Genomic DNA, 18,514 nt, shown 5'->3' on the forward strand with positions numbered 1-18,514 from the left:
CTGGAGTGAGACCCCGGGTGTGAGATCCCAACCATATACAAAAAGATACCGTAAAACTGAGGCTTCAAAGAGGCAATAAAGTTAAAGTCTCTGAGCCATAGATTGTAAACCTGAAGTTGCTCTTTTCCACACACACCTCTGCTCGTGCAACATCACAAACACAAATGACTACATTTTCCATTACAGACGTCACTCATCACATGACACTTTGTTTTCCTTCATTTATTAACGTCACCATGAGCAGTTAGCGGCTGCTACATTAGCCTGATGGATCCTCCTGCTCCTCCTTAATCATTCACTTCATTCAGGTGTCCAATCACAGTCACTCACTAATCCCTCACTGACCGACACCCTGATAGCATTAGCATTAGCAGAATGCTAGCTTGATAAAGAGAGAATTCCCCTCAACATGACAAAAACAAAGGGACCAGACATTTTTTCATTTCAGTTTTAGATTTAATATCAATACTAGTTTAAAAAAAAGCTTAATATTTATTTCAGCTCCATTCACTCCCATGGAGTGAGTCATTCTTTCATTCATCAACAGGAAGTAATTCATTCATCAACAGGAAGTCTTTCATTCATCAACAGGAAGTCTTTCATTCATCAACAGGAAGTCATTCATTCATCAACAGGAAGTCTTTCATTCATCAACAGGAAGTAATTCATTCATCAACAGGAAGTCTTTCATTCATCAACAGGAAGTCTTTCATTCATCAACAGGAAGTAATTCATTCATCAACAGGAAGTCTTTCATTCATCAACAGGAAGTCATTCATTCATTAACAGGAAGTCAGTGATTCATTCATTCATCAACAGGAAGTCAGTGATTCATTCATTCATCAACAGGAAGTCAGTGATTCATTTATCAACAGGAAGACATTGATCAATTTAAGAATGTCAGGACTGTGATTGTGATGAAAACCAGAATTTCGAAGATTACTCATCGTGGACAAAAGGATCAACACCAGGTTCAGTAAAAACCTTGAGGAGGAAACGTTCATGACTTCAAGGTTCAGTTTTACAGGAATTAAGAATTGATTTACTTACACGAGTCCAGTCGACTCTTGTAACTTGTATATTTTTGATCTAACTCTAACAATCGGTATATTTGAATGGAGTCGAGTGAGTTCAGGAGTCGGGTCTCCACCAGGTAATCAAACCTGTGTAATATAAAACGACACACAGCGGCGTCACTGAGCCGTCGGTCCAGGTGGAACCGTTCGGAGTCTGTAGCGGAAGCGTACGTCAGCGCTGGGCCACAGGATTCCCAGTCCGGCCCTGCCGGGGTCCAGAGCAGCTCCGCCCTGACCCTCCTCCAGCTGGAGGTCGAAGCGGAGCAGCACGAGACACAGGAACTGTTTGATCTCGTAGAGAGCAAAGTATCGTCCGGGACACTTGGTGGTGCCAGAGCCAAACGGCATGAGGTAATACTTCAGCTTCTGCCCGTCCTTGTAGAAGTTCGTCTTCTCTTTGCCGTCCTGCACGAAGCGATCAAACCGGTACGTCTGACAGAAAGAGCAACAAGACGCAGCTTCATCATCCAAACAAGTACAAGTACAAACAGGTCAATGATGAAAAACACTGTTAATGAGGAATTCATTGATAAACACGATTTACAGTATATCTACCAGAGTGAATTAAAGACAGTCATCAGGTCAACAGGCCGATATGAAGAATTTGTAAAAACACAGATAATGGTTTAATAAAAGCTGATTAACTATGTTTATGATATATAAACCTCTTTTGATTTTAATCGATTTGTTTATTGCTAAGTGATCGATCGGTACCTCAGGCTCCTCGTAGATCTCAGGGTCCATGTGTATAATCTGAGGGAACAAGGTCACAACATCTCCTTTTCTAACGGCCACCGAGCGCTCGCCATTCAGCCGCAGACTGAAGTCATCCATCGCCACACGGACGTTCATGGAGGCAGAGGACAGACGGAGACTCTCCTTGACGGCGCTGTCTGTGGAGGAAGGTCAGATCCGAGGTTACTATTAACTGAGAGTTTAATGACGAACCAGCTAAATCCGACCGCCGCTGAAGTTTGACTTCCTGCCAACGTGTCAGTGGTTTTAAAAATGTTTATGTGGCTGAAGACGTCAGAACCACATCAGCCCGTCAGCGGGTGAAACGACAACATGAAGGCAAAACATCGTACCCAGATAGACGAGTTTGTCCAGCTGCTCTCTGGTGAGCGTCACGTCTCTGTCGCTGCTGAGCTCCACGCCGCTCTGTGACAGGACGTCCAGCAGCTCCTGACGGACGACCTCCGTCACCTCTGGGTGAGTCACCAGGTGGTACAGGGCCCAGAACGTGGCGGGGACAGTGTTCGCCGCCGACGCCCACAGTATGGCAAAGTTGTGGGCTGAAAGATACAGGAGGTCATAACTCACCCATAACTCACCCTCGACTCACCCATAACTCACCCATAACTCACCCATAACTCACCCTCGACTCACCCATAACTCACTCTTGACTCACCCATAACTCACCCTCGACTCACCCATAACTCACTCTTGACTCACCCATAACTCACCCTCGACTCACCCATAACTCACCCTCGACTCACCCATAACTCACCCTCGACTCAGCCATAACTCACCCATAACTCACCCTCGACTCACCCATAATTCACCCATAACTCACCCTCGACTCACCCATAACTCACCCATAACTCACCCTCGACTCACCCATAACTCACCCTCGACTCACCCATAACTCACCCTTGACTCACCCATAACTCACCCTCGACTCACCCATAACTCACCCTCGACTCACCCATAACTCACCCTCGACTCACCCATAACTCACCCATAACTCACCCTCGACTCACCCATAACTCACCCTCGACTCACCCATAACTCACCCATAACTCACCCTTGACTCACCCATAACTCACCCTCGACTCACCCATAACTCACCCTCGACTCACCCATAACTCACTCTTGACTCACCCATAACTCACCCTCAACTTACCCATAACTCACCCTCGACTCACCCATAACTCACCCATAACTCACCCATAACTCACCCATAACTCACCCTCGACTCACCCTCGACTCACCCATAACTCACCCATAACTCACCCATAACTCACCCTCGACTCACCCTCGACTCACCCATAACTCACCCATAACTCACCCTCGACTCACCCATAACTCACCCTCGACTCACCCATAACTCACCCATAACTCACCCATAACTCACCCTCGACTCACCCATAACTCACCCTTGACTCACCCATAACTCACCCTTGACTCACCCATAACTCACCCATAACTCACCCATAACTCACCCTCGACTTACCCATAACTCACCCTCGACTCACCCATAACTCACCCTCGACTCACCCATAACTCACCCTCGACTCACCCATAACTCACCCTCGACTCACCCATAACTCACCCTCGACTCACCCATAACTCACCCATAACTCACCCTCGACTCACCCATAACTCACCCTCGACTCACCCATAACTCACCCATAACTCACCCTTGACTCACCCATAACTCACCCTTGACTCACCCATAACTCACCCTCGACTCACCCATAACTCACCCTCGACTCACCCTCGACTCACCCATAACTCACCCATAACTCACCCTCGACTCACCCATAACTCACCCTTGACTCACCCATAACTCACCCTTGACTCACCCATAACTCACCCTTGACTCACCCATAACTCACCCTCAACTTACCCATAACTCACCCTCGACTCACCCTCGACTCACCCTCGACTCACCCATAACTCACCCTCGACTCACCCATAACTCACCCATAACTCACCCTCGACTCACCCATAACTCACCCATAACTCACCCTCGACTCACCCTCGACTCACCCATATAAATTGATTGATAATTGATTTGATAATTGATTAGTTATTGATAATTGATTTTGAGTACCAGGCGTGAACAGGGTCACATGTAATGACACATGATAACACTGTGTTTATCTCAGCAGCTGAGAGAACCACCTGATTGGTTGTCACCGAAGGTCTTTGAGAACAGAAACACCCATAAAATTTAACTGAGCAGATGAATCCAATCAGAGACAGTTAATAAAGATTGATGACATGACAGCTCCCTAATGTGAAGCCAGCGTCTAAATCACCCCCTGGTGGCTGGCTGCAGTATAGGTCATAAGCCCCTCCTCCTCCATGTTAGCAGATGGGACATGGACCAAACTAAAAACTTAAAGTAGACATTAAATAAATGTTTGTAAAGATGTTTCTGTCGTTTCAGGTCGTTCTTCTCTCTCTGATGTTTGTTCAAGTGTTTCTGATCAGTTTGGTTTGAATCAGTTATTTGATGATATAAAAACAGGCTGAGACGTGATGATTGACAGCTGAGACTGACTCAGGATCAACCAATCAGCCCCCCCAATCCCTAATCCCCCCCTAACCCTCCTTCACAGACTGTTCATCCACATTCTTCTCCGAAGCTTCCATTTTTCCAGCTGTGACCTTTAATGTGTCTATGACTTGTAAAGTCGTCACGTGTTAAAAACATGGTGGTTGTAAACAACATTTAAACAACACACTGACTCCTTACTCCTCATATAGATATATATATATATATATATATAATTTAAATATTATATATATACATATATAATTTTTAAATAAAAACAAAGAAACAGGATCAGGTGAGACAGACAGATAAATAATTAAAAACGTCTGTACTGAATAAATTGTTGCTGTTGGGAGCTTGTGAGAAATGAACAGTGATAAAAGTTTAACATTTGACAAGTTCACATTAAAAGCTTCTATTTACAGCTGATTATAAAATGATGGTTTATAAGTGTCGACCTCAGCAACTTGACAACTTGTTTCCCAGAGTTTTTGTACCTTGAGGTGCGTTTGTGAAGAAATTTCTCTGATTAGTCTGAAACCAAGAGAACACACCAAGACTCTTTGATCCTGATCGAGGACTGTGATCACAACAAGACCTCTTGATACACAACATGTCTCCTCACATCTTCTACCATCAGGAAGTCCTCAGTTCATCTGCTCCTTCATCTCCATCAGACATTATGTATAAACACTTTAAACATGAAGTTACAAACTGGTTCTTCTCATCACAGAGAAGTGTTAAATTATCTATCTACGTGTGATTGCACTCGTTAACCAGCAGAACAGCGTCCTGCTCCTGACCACCGACCTCAGTAAAGGACCATGTTTACCTGCTTTGTCGAAATCCCTCAGCGTGTCGAACTGATCAAAAATCTCCAATCGTTTCCTGATGAACTGTGAAGCGTTGGACCAACGCGTCATCTTCTGCGGCAGGAAGACGTCGGTGAGCTTCTCGCGGAGGGCCTTGGTCTGTCCCAGCAGCCACAAAGGGATTTGAGCCACGAGGAGGGGAAACTTAGTGTCGTACTTTACAAAGTTCTCCATTATCACGTCCATCCCGCTGTGGCGGCTGGCGGACGGCGGCCGGCCATACATGGTGAGGAGCGTGGATTCGAACATGACAGAGTTACAGAACTTGTATATGCTGTGGCTCTTCCAGTCGCATTCCTCACCCGGCCTCTGCCCCAGGTAGTCCTGACGTAACACCAGCTGGAGGTTACCCAGCATGCTCTCTGTCAGGGGAGAAAGACTGTCGCCCTGGAGGAGGAGGAAGGCGCGGCTGACCTGCTCCTGCAGGCCGGGGAACTTCTTGGGGTTCATGAGCGGGTAACCAAAAGCATGCGAACCCACCTTGAAGGAGAACTCATGGAAGTCCAGGTGTCGGCCATCTTTGACGATGTTTGGAAACAGTAGCGGGTTCAGGATGAAGGTCATGTACTTACCTGCAGGGGAGAGGACATCCGAGTCAACACAAAACATGACCAACCAGTCCAGCCTGTCATCGAGGGGCTCAGGTCAAACCCGACTGAACCCGAGACAAAACCAACCGAGTCTGACTCCAACCACACAGACGTTCTGTTTCCTGTGTCCGAACCTGAGGTTTTCTCTGGTTACAGCCACGAGCAGCGTAAAAGAATCAAGGTGACGAATCTTACCTGAACACGAATATCACTTCAACAATTGTGAATGAACCCCCCCCAACCCGTCAGCCCCTGTGCTCACTATGGAGTTTGCTGGTTGGATCATTTGTCCGTGGGTGGAGTCAGACTGGGTCAGGTTTTGGTATCAGCTGTGGCTGAGGTGAAGGAAGGAATTTAAATACCGACCGGCTATTTGCACTGTAAAAATGTCTCCATGTTTCTTCTGATGTTCCAGAAGAAATTTGAGGGAATTTTGTCCAAACTCGAGAGCTTTTCCAACGACAGGGATCCAGCCTTTAATCAGAGGAGGTTCTCTGTCTCTTCTGCAAGAGAGAAACGTTTGATTAGTAGTTATTCTTCCCTGATTAATATTTTTATTAACATGGTTTTTACATGTGTGGCTCTCTTATCCTCCATGTTTTATTCATCTGTGAACAGAAGCTGCTTCTGTCGAGTTTTAACCAATCATCACTGAAATGTTTCCTCCGATCTGTTACTTGGGTATTACTCTGTTACACCATTACTTTGTAACTAGGTTACTCTACTACTCTAGTACTCAATTACTTCATCACATAATTACTCTGCTATTTTAACTCTATAATAAAGTAGTATTAATATAACTACTAATCTATTACTGTAATACTTCACTACCTAACAGCTGTATTACTCTTCTACTTCATTCATTTATTGAATTCAAGGTTCTCCTCCTCACACACCAGGTTCTGAATGGACCCAGTTACACAGCTGCCTCTCTAGTGAACGATGTTCCCTCTAGAACACTGAGAACATCTGCAGCAACTCTATCAGAGGTTCCAACAACAAACCAAAGAAAATCCCAGTAATAAAATAACAGACAAACAGAGTAACAGAGTAGTAGAATAACAGAGTATCAGAGTAGTAGAATAACAGAGTAGTAGAATAACAGAGTAACAGAGTAGTATAATAACAGAGTAACAGAGTAGTAGAATAACAGAGTAACAGAGTAGTAGAATAACAGAGTAGTAGAATAACAGACTAACAGAGTAGTAGAATAACAGAGTAACAGAGTAGTAGAATAACAGAGTAACAGAGTAGTAGAATAACAGAGTAGTAGAATAACAGAGTAACAGAGTAGTAGAATAACAGAGTAACAGAGTAGTAGAATAACAGAGTAACAGAGTAGTAGAATAACAGAGTAGTAGAATAACAGAGTAACAGAGTAGTATAATAACAGAGTAACAGAGTAGTAGAATAACAGAGTAACAGAGTAGTAGAATAACAGAGTAGTAGAATAACAGACTAACAGAGTAGTAGAATAACAGAGTAACAGAGTAGTATAATAACAGAGTAACAGAGTAGTAGAATAACAGAGTAGTAGAATAACAGAGTAACAGAGTAGTAGAATAACAGAGGAGTAGAGTAACAGAGTAGTATAATAACAGAGTAAGAGAGTAGTATAATAACAGAGTAACAGAGTAGTATAATAACAGAGTAGTAGAATAACAGAGTAACAGAGTAGTAGAATAACAGAGTAACAGAGTAACAGACTAACAGAGTAGTAGAATAACAGAGTAACAGAGTAGTAGAATAACAGAGTAGTAGAATAACAGAGTAGTAGAATAACAGAGGAGTAGAGTAACAGAGTAACAGAGTAGTATAATAACAGAGTAACAGAGTAGTAGAATAACAGAGTAACAGAGTAGTAGAATAACAGAGTAGTAGAATAACAGACTAACAGAGTAGTATAATAACAGAGTAAGAGAGTAGTATAATAACAGAGTAACAGAGTAGTATAATAACAGAGTAACAGAGTAGTAGAATAACAGAGTAGTAGAATAACAGAGTAACAGAGTAGTAGAATAACAGAGTAACAGAGTAGTAGAATAACAGAGTAGTAGAATATCAGAGTAGTAGAATAACAGAGTAGTAGAATAACAGAGTAACAGAGTAGTATAATAACAGAGTAACAGAGTAGTAGAATAACAGAGTAACAGAGTAGTAGAATAACAGAGTAGTAGAAAAACAGACTAACAGAGTAGTAGAATAACAGAGTAACAGAGTAGTAGAATAACAGAGTAACAGAGTAGTAGAATAACAGAGTAGTAGAATAACAGAGTAACAGAGTAGTAGAATAACAGAGTAACAGAGTAGTAGAATAACAGAGTAACAGAGTAGTAGAATAACAGAGTAGTAGAATAACAGAGTAGTATAATAACAGAGTAACAGAGTAGTAGAATAACAGAGGAGTAGAGTAACAGAGTAACAGAGTAGTATAATAACAGAGTAAGAGAGTAGTATAATAACAGAGTAACAGAGTAGTATAATAACAGAGTAACAGAGTAGTAGAATAACAGAGTAACAGAGTAGTAGAATAACAGAGTAACAGAGTAACAGAGTAGTAGAATAACAGAGTAACAGAGTAGTAGAATAACAGAGTAGTAGAATAACAGAGTAGTAGAATAACAGAGGAGTAGAGTAACAGAGTAACAGAGTAGTAGAATAACAGAGAAACAGAGTAGTAGAATAACAGAGTAACAGAGTAGTAGAATAACAGAGTAGTAGAATAACAGAGTAACAGAGTAGTAGAATAACAGAGTAGTAGAATAACAGAGTAGTAGAATAACAGAGTAACAGAGTAGTAGAATAACAGAGTAACCGAGTAGTATAATAACAGAGTAACAGAGTAGTAGAATAACAGAGTATTAGAATAACAGAGTAGTAGAATAACAGAGTAACAGAGTAGTAGAATAACAGAGTAGTAGAATAACAGAGTAACAGAGTAGTAGAATAACAGAGTAGTATAATAACAGAGTAACAGAGTAGTAGAATAACAGACTAACAGAGTAGTAGAATAACAGAGTAGTAGAATAACAGAGTAACAGAGTAGTAGAATAACAGAGTAGTAGAATAACAGAGTAAGAGAGTAGTAGAATAACAGAGTAACAGAGTAGTAGAATAACAGAGTAACAGAGTAGTAGAATAACAGAGTAGTAGAATAACAGAGTAGTAGAATAACAGAGTAAGAGAGTAGTAGAATAACAGAGTAACAGAGTAGTAGAATAACAGAGTAACAGAGTAGTAGAATAACAGAGTAACAGAGTAGTATAATAACAGAGTAGTAGAATAACAGAATAACAGAGTAGTAGAATAACAGAGTAACAGAGTAGTAGAATAACAGAGTAGTAGAATAACAGAGTAAGAGAGTAGTAGAATAACAGAGTAACAGAGTAGTAGAATAACAGAGTAACAGAGTAGTAGAATAACAGAGTAACAGAGTAGTATAATAACAGAGTAGTAGAATAACAGAGTAACAGAGTAGTAGAATAACAGAGTAGTAGAATAACAGAGTAACAGAGTAGTAGAATAACAGAGTAACCGAGTAGTAGAATAACAGAGTAACAGAGTAGTAGAATAACAGAGTATTAGAATAACAGAGTAGTAGAATAACAGAGTAACAGAGTAGTAGAATAACAGAGTAGTAGAATAACAGAGTATCAGAGTAGTAGAATAACAGAGTAGTATAATAACAGAGTAACAGAGTAGTAGAATAACAGACTAACAGAGTAGTAGAATAACAGAGTAAGAGAGTAGTAGAATAACAGAGTAACAGAGTAGTAGAATAACAGAGTAACAGAGTAGTATAATAACAGAGTAACAGAGTAGTATAATAACAGAGTAACAGAGTAGTAGAATAACAGACTAACAGAGTAGTAGAATAACAGAGTAAGAGAGTAGTAGAATAACAGAGTAACAGAGTAGTAGAATAACAGAGTAACAGAGTAGTATAATAACAGAGTAACAGAGTAGTATAATAACAGAGTAACAGAGTAGTAGAATAACAGACTAACAGAGTAGTAGAATAACAGAGAAACAGAGTAGTAGAATAACAGAGTAACAGAGTAGTAGAATAACAGAGTAGTAGAATAACAGAGTAACAGAGTAGTAGAATAACAGAGTAGTAGAATAACAGAGTAGTAGAATAACAGAGTAACAGAGTAGTAGAATAACAGAGTAACCGAGTAGTATAATAACAGAGTAAAAGAGTAGTAGAATAACAGAGTATTAGAATAACAGAGTAGTAGAATAACAGAGTAACAGAGTAGTAGAATAACAGAGTAGTAGAATAACAGAGTAACAGAGTAGTAGAATAACAGAGTAGTATAATAACAGAGTAACAGAGTAGTAGAATAACAGACTAACAGAGTAGTAGAATAACAGAGTAAGAGAGTAGTAGAATAACAGAGTAACAGAGTAGTAGAATAACAGAGTAACAGAGTAGTAGAATAACAGAGTAACAGAGTAGTATAATAACAGAGTAGTAGAATAACAGAGTAACAGAGTAGTAGAATAACAGAGTAGTAGAATAACAGAGTAACAGAGTAGTAGAATAACAGAGTAACCGAGTAGTAGAATAACAGAGTAACAGAGTAGTAGAATAACAGAGTATTAGAATAACAGAGTAGTAGAATAACAGAGTAACAGAGTAGTAGAATAACAGAGTAGTAGAATAACAGAGTATCAGAGTAGTAGAATAACAGAGTAGTATAATAACAGAGTAACAGAGTAGTAGAATAACAGACTAACAGAGTAGTAGAATAACAGAGTAAGAGAGTAGTAGAATAACAGAGTAACAGAGTAGTAGAATAACAGAGTAACAGAGTAGTATAATAACAGAGTAACAGAGTAGTATAATAACAGAGTAACAGAGTAGTAGAATAACAGACTAACAGAGTAGTAGAATAACAGAGTAAGAGAGTAGTAGAATAACAGAGTAACAGAGTAGTAGAATAACAGAGTAACAGAGTAGTATAATAACAGAGTAACAGAGTAGTATAATAACAGAGTAACAGAGTAGTAGAATAACAGAGTAACAGAGTAGTATAATAACAGAGTAACAGAGTAGTAGAATAACAGAGTAGTAGAATAACAGAGTAACAGAGTAGTAGAATAACAGAGTAACAGAGTAGTAGAATAACAGAGTAGTAGAATAACAGAGTAACAGAGTAGTAGAATAACAGAGTAACAGAGTAACAGAGTAACAGACTAACAGAGTAGTAGAATAACAGAGTAACAGAGTAGTATAATAACAGAGTAGTAGAATAACAGAGTAACAGAGTAGTAGAATAACAGAGTAGTAGAATAACAGAGTAACAGAGTAGTAGAATAACAGAGTAACAGAGTAGTAGAATAACAGAGTAGTAGAATAACAGAGTAACAGAGTAGTAGAATAACAGAGTAACAGAGTAGTAGAATAACAGAGTAGTAGAATAACAGAGTAACAGAGTAGTAGAATAACAGAGTAACAGAGTAGTAGAATAACAGAGTAGTAGAATAACAGAGGAGTAGAGTAACATAGTAACAGAGTAGTAGAATAACAGACTAACAGAGTAGTAGAATAACAGAGAAACAGAGTAGTATAATAACAGAGTAACAGAGTAGTAGAATAACAGAGTAGTAGAATAACAGAGTAACAGAGTAGTAGAATAACAGAGTAACCGAGTAGTAGAATAACAGAGTAACAGAGTAGTAGAATAACAGAGTAGTAGAATAACAGAGTAACAGAGTAGTAGAATAACAGAGTAACCGAGTAGTAGAATAACAGAGTAACAGAGTAGTAGAATAACAGAGTAGTAGAATAACAGAGTAACAGAGTAGTAGAATAACAGAGTAGTATAATAACAGAGTAACAGAGTAACAGAGTAGTAGAATAACAGAGTAACAGAGTAGTAGAATAACAGAGTAGTATAATAACAGAGTAACAGAGTAGTAGAATAACAGAGTAGTATAATAACAGAGTAACAGAGTAACAGAGTAGTAGAATAACAGAGTAACAGAGTAGTAGAATAACAGAGTAGTATAATAACAGAGTAACAGAGTAGTATAATAACAGAGTAACAGAGTAGTAGAATAACAGAGTAACAGAGTAGTAGAATAACAGAGTAGTAGAATAACAGAGGAGTAGAGTAGTAGAATAACAGAGTAACAGAGTAGTAGAATAACAGAGTAGTAGAATAACAGAGGAGTAGAGTAACATAGTAACAGAGTAGTAGAATAACAGAGAAACAGAGTAGTATAATAACAGAGAAACAGAGTAGTATAATAACAGAGTAACAGAGTAGTAGAATAACAGAGTAGTAGAATAACAGACTAACAGAGTAGTAGAATAACAGAGAAACAGAGTAGTATAATAACAGAGTAACAGAGTAGTAGAATAACAGAGTAGTAGAATAACAGAGTAACAGAGTAGTAGAATAACAGAGTAACCGAGTAGTAGAATAACAGAGTAGTAGAATAACAGAGTAACAGAGTAGTAGAATAACAGAGTAGTATAATAACAGAGTAACAGAGTAACAGAGTAGTAGAATAACAGAGTAACAGAGTAGTAGAATAACAGAGTAACAGAGTAGTAGAATAACAGAGTAGTATAATAACAGAGTAACAGAGTAACAGAGTAGTAGAATAACAGAGTAACAGAGTAGTAGAATAACAGAGTAGTATAATAACAGAGTAACAGAGTAGTAGAATAACAGAGTAGTATAATAACAGAGTAACAGAGTAGTAGAATAACAGAGTAACAGAGTAGTAGAATAACAGAGTAGTATAATAACAGAGTAACAGAGTAGTATAATAACAGAGTAACAGAGTAGTAGAATAACAGAGTAGTATAATAACAGAGTAACAGAGTAGTATAATAACAGACTAACAGAGTAGTAGAGTAACAGAGTAGTAGAGTAACAGAGTAGTAGAGTAACAGAGTAACAGAGTAGTAGAGTAACAGAGTAACAGAGTAGTAGAGTAACAGAGTAGTAGAGTAACAGAGTAACAGAGTAGTAGAGTAACAGAGTAGTAGAGTAACAGAGTAACAGAGTAACAGAGTAGTAGAGTAACAGAGTAGTAGAGTAACAGAGTAACAGAGTAGTAGAGTAACAGAGTAGTAGAGTAACAGAGTAACAGAGTAGTAGAGTAACAGAGTAGTAGAGTAGTAGAGTATCAGAGTAGTAGAGTAACAGAGTAACATAGTAACAGAGTAGTAGAGTAACAGAGTAGTAGAGTAACAGAGTAACAGAGTAGTAGAGTAACAGAGTAACAGAGTAACAGAGTAGTAGAGTAGTAGAGTAACAGAGTAACAGAGTAGTAGAGTAACAGAGTAGTAGAGTAACAGAGTAACAGAGTAGTAGAGTAACAGAGTAGTAGAGTAACAGAGTAACAGAGTAGTAGAGTAACAGAGTAACAGAGTAGTAGAGTAACAGAGTAACAGAGTAACAGAGTAGTAGAGTAACTCTCTCTGGTCCTCATCAGTCCGGAGGAAGCAGCAGCAGCAGCGGCTCAAACACTCACCTGGTCCTGGAGGATCTGCGGAGGACGAGCAGCAGCAGAGAGACGAGGCCGAGCAGCAGCAGCAGCAGAGCGGACATGATTCAGTCTGAGTCCGGGGACCGAGTGAGGAGCTCCGGGAGAGGAGGAGGAGGAGGAGGAGGAGGAGGAGGAGGAGGAGGAAGAAGACTCCACAACAACAACACAACTCTCCTCCAGCAACAAGTCACCCTGAAGGCTTCCGGTACCCACCTTCAAAATAAACTCCCTGACCAAGTGACTAAGACGTCATGAATGATTCATGACGTCACACCTTCATTCTTTCACTAAACCAGTTTTAAACTTATCTTAACTGTTGAGTCTGGATCATCGACAGGAGGTTATATATATATATATATATATATATATATACATATATATATGTAATAGTGTTATAATTTCATGATGGATCATTTGGAGAGAAACAAGGACTCACTGGTGTCTCAGGACGAAAGAGCAGGAGGAATAGTTCTGATGCGACGTCACAACAGTTCATTTCTAACTTTACTGAATTACGTTCCCTCACAATAGGAACATAAAGTGGTTCTTTATATAAAATATCTCTGTTGCATTTTAATGAGGTTTGAATTTGACAGAGCAGCTGCAGATGCCACAGGCTCCAACAGAAAACTAACAGAAGACACTTTTCTCTCAAACTGAAACAGACTCGTTCAACACATTTCAAAAACCTGAAGAAAAGACTGGAGTATTTTCACTTCTCCGTGTTGTATCTGTTTTGTTGAAGCTGCTCGTTGACTCAAATTCAACATTTTCTTTCACTTTTAAAGACAAAACTCTTAGAATTTATCGTTTTTTAATCAATCAACTCTCAAAGAATATAAAAAGGAGATGGCGGATTAAACATGACTTAATCAATCAATCAATCATTTTATTTGTATAGCCCATATTCACGAATCCCAGTTTGTCTCATAGTCTTTAACAAGGTGAGACGTCCTCTGTTCTTAACCCTCAACAAGAGTCAAACTACTAAAACCTTTAACAGGTACAGAAGGTAGAAACCTCAGAGACACATGTGAGGATCCGTCTCCCAGGACGGACACAAGTGAACAGATGTCACGTGGAACAGAGAACATCAGAGAGATCAGAGTATTTACAGCTTTGATTAGAATAAACACTTTGTAGCTGAACGTCAATGAACTGATGGATTATTGTCAGTAATGGTCGAGTATCTGAGGAGACATATTATATATGAAGCAGTCTTGTTGTGATCATAGTCTACGGTCAGGATCCACCACGATCAGGATCCACCACGATCAGGATCCACCACGATCAGGATCCACCAAGATCATGATCCACCATCAAGATCGGATGCCACCATCATCCACAGTCATTGTCCACTGCTGCCATGAGGATCCACCATCAGCTGCCACCTCGGTCGTGGTCCACCACCACTATCAGATGCCAGCACGATACAGAAGCATCATACTGGATCCACCATTACGATCTCTGATACGCGATCCACAGATCATAATCCACGATGTGGATCTGCGGATGATAAGGCAAAGGGACTCCGGGGAAGAAGTCAAGTCAGTAACATGTATTGATGGGATATGAATTTCTTTGATGAGATAAGGATTGAGAAGAGGAAGGAGAAGCTGGAAAGAGAAGCTCCGAGTGTCATGTGTCCCCCGACCTTCTAGACCTACAGCAGCAGAACTAAGAGCAGGTCTAGGACAAGCCTGGACCAGCTCTAACTATAAGCTTTATCAAAAAGGAAGGTTTTAAGCCTACTCTTAAACGTACAGATGGTGTCTGCCTCCCGAACTGAAAGTGGGAGATGATTCCACAGGAGAGGAGCTTGATAGCTGAAAGCTCTGGCTCCTCCTCTACTTTTAGAGACTTTAGGGACGACAGCCTGAATTCTGGGAGCGCAGTGCTCTAGTGGGTTGATAAGGTACTAACAGCTCTTTGAGGTATAATGGTGCCATATTGTTAAGGGCCTTGAAGGTGAGGAGGAGAATTTTAAATTCTATTCTAAATGTAACAGGAAGCCAGTGTAGTGAAGCTAACACAGGAGACATGTGGTCTCTGGTCCTGGTTCTCTTCAGGACACGTGCTGCAGCATTTAGGACAAACTGCAGAGTCTTTAACGACTTCCTGCTGGAGCCTGAGAATAAGGAATTACAATAATCACGTCTGGATGGAACAAAGGCCTGGACTCGTCCTTCTGCATCTTTTTGAGACATGATGTTTGAGATGTTACACAAGTGGAAGAAGGCGGTCCTAGAAATTAGTTTTAAGTGTGAATTAAAGGACAAATCAGGATCGAAGATCACTCCCAAGTTCCTGACTGTTTCATTGGAAGCAAAGACGATGTCGTCTCGCGCAGCTTCATCATTAGATAATGTGTCTCTAAGGTGTTTAGGGCCAAGTATCAGAACCTCTGTTTTATATGAGTTCAATAAGAGAAAATTGCGGGTCATCCAGGTTTTTATGTCCTTGAGACGTGCTTGGAGTTTAGTTAATTGATGACATTGTTCAGATTTTATTGACAAGTATAACTGGGTGTCATCCACATAGCAGTGGAAATTTACAGAGTGTGTCCTGATAATGTTTCCTAGTGGAAGCTTATATAAGGTTAATAAAATTGGGCCGAGCACAGAGCCCTGTGGAACACCGTGGTTAACTTTGTTGCGCACAGATGACTCATCATTAATTTGCACGAATTGGAATCGATCTGAAAAATATGATTGAAACCAGTTTAGGGCGGTTCCTTTATACAAACACACAACTCGTCACTAAAGTTATGTGAAAGTCTAGAATGAGGTTGGTTTGTTCGTTACACAAGAATCAAGTAAAGCTTCAGATAAAACACGTCAAAAGTGCAAATTACAACTATGACACATTTAGGAAAACGTGACTATTAAAGTGTTAATTAATCATTATCTCAGGTTTGCATCATTTCAGATAAATGAAAGTTCTGCTGCCAGCCCAGAGTGACACAACACACCGGCTACAAAGTAGCTGGAGACACCGAAAAGGTTGATTTTCTTGTGACACGATTTGTGTCACATGACTCACTCTACGCTGACGACGTTCTGCTTTATCAGTCCGACATGATATCGTTAGAAAACGAAAACATTATAGGAACAGAAGAGTCATGAGAGCAGTGGGTGAAGATCGTAGTGTGTGAGGAAGCTCGCTAAGATAACGACGAGGATCAGAAGGCATTTTATGTTTAGTTTGTTTTAATCAGAGAAACTTTACAGAAACTCAGCAGCTGCTTCATGTTCCTGTCTCAGCAGGACATGAACAAACTTGTCCACATTTTTATCTTCAGTCGATCCCACACTGTGGCGGTGTGTTCACAGGTCTCGTTCAGAAGGCTGCTGCTGCTCGAGCCATCGCTGTGACGCAGGAGTGTTCATTTGTACCTGGGTCCGCCTCCCTCTTTCAGCGTCATCCATTTTTATATAATCTAATAAAGCCTCTTTTCCACTGGTCAAAAACCACTAACACCCCGAACAACCAGCTTTTTGCAGAATGGGTTCAAAGGTCGTTCACTCTCGGGTCAAATGACTGTGCAGGTTTTTATCGCCTCCAATCAGACATGACGCCCAGGTGAACCCGACAGCGTGGTGAGAGAGCGCCTCAGTTGGTGCGTTCATGACGTCGACCATAATGCATCAGGGAAGAAAAACTGAGGCAAACTCTAATTCCGTTAAATGGGGTTTACCTCCGTTTAAAGAAGCTGCGTGTTCCCATTAATTTTGGTGTGTAAAAGGTTGAGAGTCAAATTCAATCAAATTCAAAAACCGTCGAAACCTGAGAGTCCCATGTGAGGATCCTCTCCCAGGACACAAGTCCAACAGATGCTGATGGAACCGAACACATCAACACAACAACAGGATTCACTACATGAGAAGAACCAGTTTGTAACTTCATGTTTAAAGTGTTTCTACAGAATGTCTGATGGAGATGAAGGAGCAGAGGAACTGAGGACTTCCTCTCAGTGATGGTAGAAGTTGTGAGGAGACATGTTGTGTATCAAGAAGTCTGGTTGTGATCATAGTCCACCACCATGATCCATGGTCCATGATCACAGTCTGTGATCCACATCAGGATCCACGATGTGGCTGCAGCTTTGATCCTGGATCCACAAGCGATGGAGCAGCAGGACTCTGGTGAAGAAGTCACGTCAGTAACATGTTGATGAGACATTAATGTGATAAAGAGGGAGAAGAGGAAAGAGAAGCTCCATGTGTCACGTGACCCCGACATTCTAGACCTTCAGCAGCAGAACTAAGATCTAAGACAAACCTGGACCAGCTCGAACTATAACTTTATCCTAAAGGAAGGTTTGAATCTTCAACGTACAGAGGGAGTCTGCCTCCAGAACTGAAGCTGAGATGATTCCACAGGAGAGGAGCTTGATGCTGAAGCTCTGGCTCCTCCTCTGCTTTAGAGACTTTAGGGACAACAGCCTGAATTCTGGGAGCTCAGGGCTCTAGTGGTGATCAGGTACGATGAGCTCTTTAAGGTTCGATGCTGCCATATTATTAATGTAGGTGAGGAGGAGGGCTTTAAATTCTAAAAGGAACAGGAAGTCAGTGTAGTGAAGCTAACACAGGAGACATGTGGTCTCTGGTCCTGGTTCTCTTCAGGACACGTGCTGCAGCATTTAGGACAAACTGCAGAGTCTTTAACGACTTCCTGCTGGAGCCTGAGAATAAGGAATTACAATAATCATATCTGGATGGAACAAAGGCCTGGACTCGTTCTTCTGCATCTTTTTGAGACATGATGTTTGAGATGTTACGTAAGTGGAAGAAGGCGGTCCTAGAAATGTGTTTTAAATGAGAATCAAAGGACAAATCAGGATCAAAGATCAGGGCAATGTCCTCTAGCACAGCTTCATCATTAGATAATGTGTCTCTGAGGTGTTTAGGGCCAAGTATCAGAACCTCTGTTTTATCTGAGTTTAATAAGAGAAGGTTTTTATGTCCTTGAGACATGAACTTCAGTTAATTATGTGTGCCTATGCATGCAATGCATATTAATATTGCTCGAGTTTATTATTCTTCACTCCGAAATTTCTGGAAGGAGCAAATCAGTCAAACTTTTCTAACTCGCTCCCACGGTCCCATTTCTTAACTCTTACCAATAAAAAAGAAATCTCTTTGTTCGGCAAAGTCTTGGGATTCTCGCTGTGTTGTT

General features: G+C 40.4%; 1 protein-coding gene across 1 annotated transcript in view; it reads right to left on the bottom strand.

Annotated features, from left to right (window-relative positions):
• Nucleotides 1-430: 430 nt before the first annotated feature.
• Nucleotides 431-18,514, bottom strand: part of LOC117778604 (cytochrome P450 7B1) — a 36,984-nt gene continuing 18,900 nt past the window's right edge. The window contains exons 2-7 of the mRNA XM_034614326.1: nucleotides 13,322-13,486; nucleotides 6,191-6,327; nucleotides 5,195-5,806; nucleotides 2,165-2,371; nucleotides 1,791-1,969; nucleotides 431-1,508 (exon numbers count right to left, since the gene is read on the bottom strand). Coding sequence (XP_034470217.1) covers nucleotides 1,194-1,508; nucleotides 1,791-1,969; nucleotides 2,165-2,371; nucleotides 5,195-5,806; nucleotides 6,191-6,327; nucleotides 13,322-13,398 — 1,527 coding nt within the window. The 5' untranslated portion in view covers nucleotides 13,399-13,486 and the 3' untranslated portion in view covers nucleotides 431-1,193. The remainder of the gene's footprint in view (nucleotides 1,509-1,790; nucleotides 1,970-2,164; nucleotides 2,372-5,194; nucleotides 5,807-6,190; nucleotides 6,328-13,321; nucleotides 13,487-18,514) is intronic.

This window comes from Hippoglossus hippoglossus, chromosome 17 (assembly GCF_009819705.1).
Source record: "Hippoglossus hippoglossus isolate fHipHip1 chromosome 17, fHipHip1.pri, whole genome shotgun sequence".
NCBI classification, from domain to species: domain Eukaryota; kingdom Metazoa; phylum Chordata; class Actinopteri; order Pleuronectiformes; family Pleuronectidae; genus Hippoglossus; species Hippoglossus hippoglossus.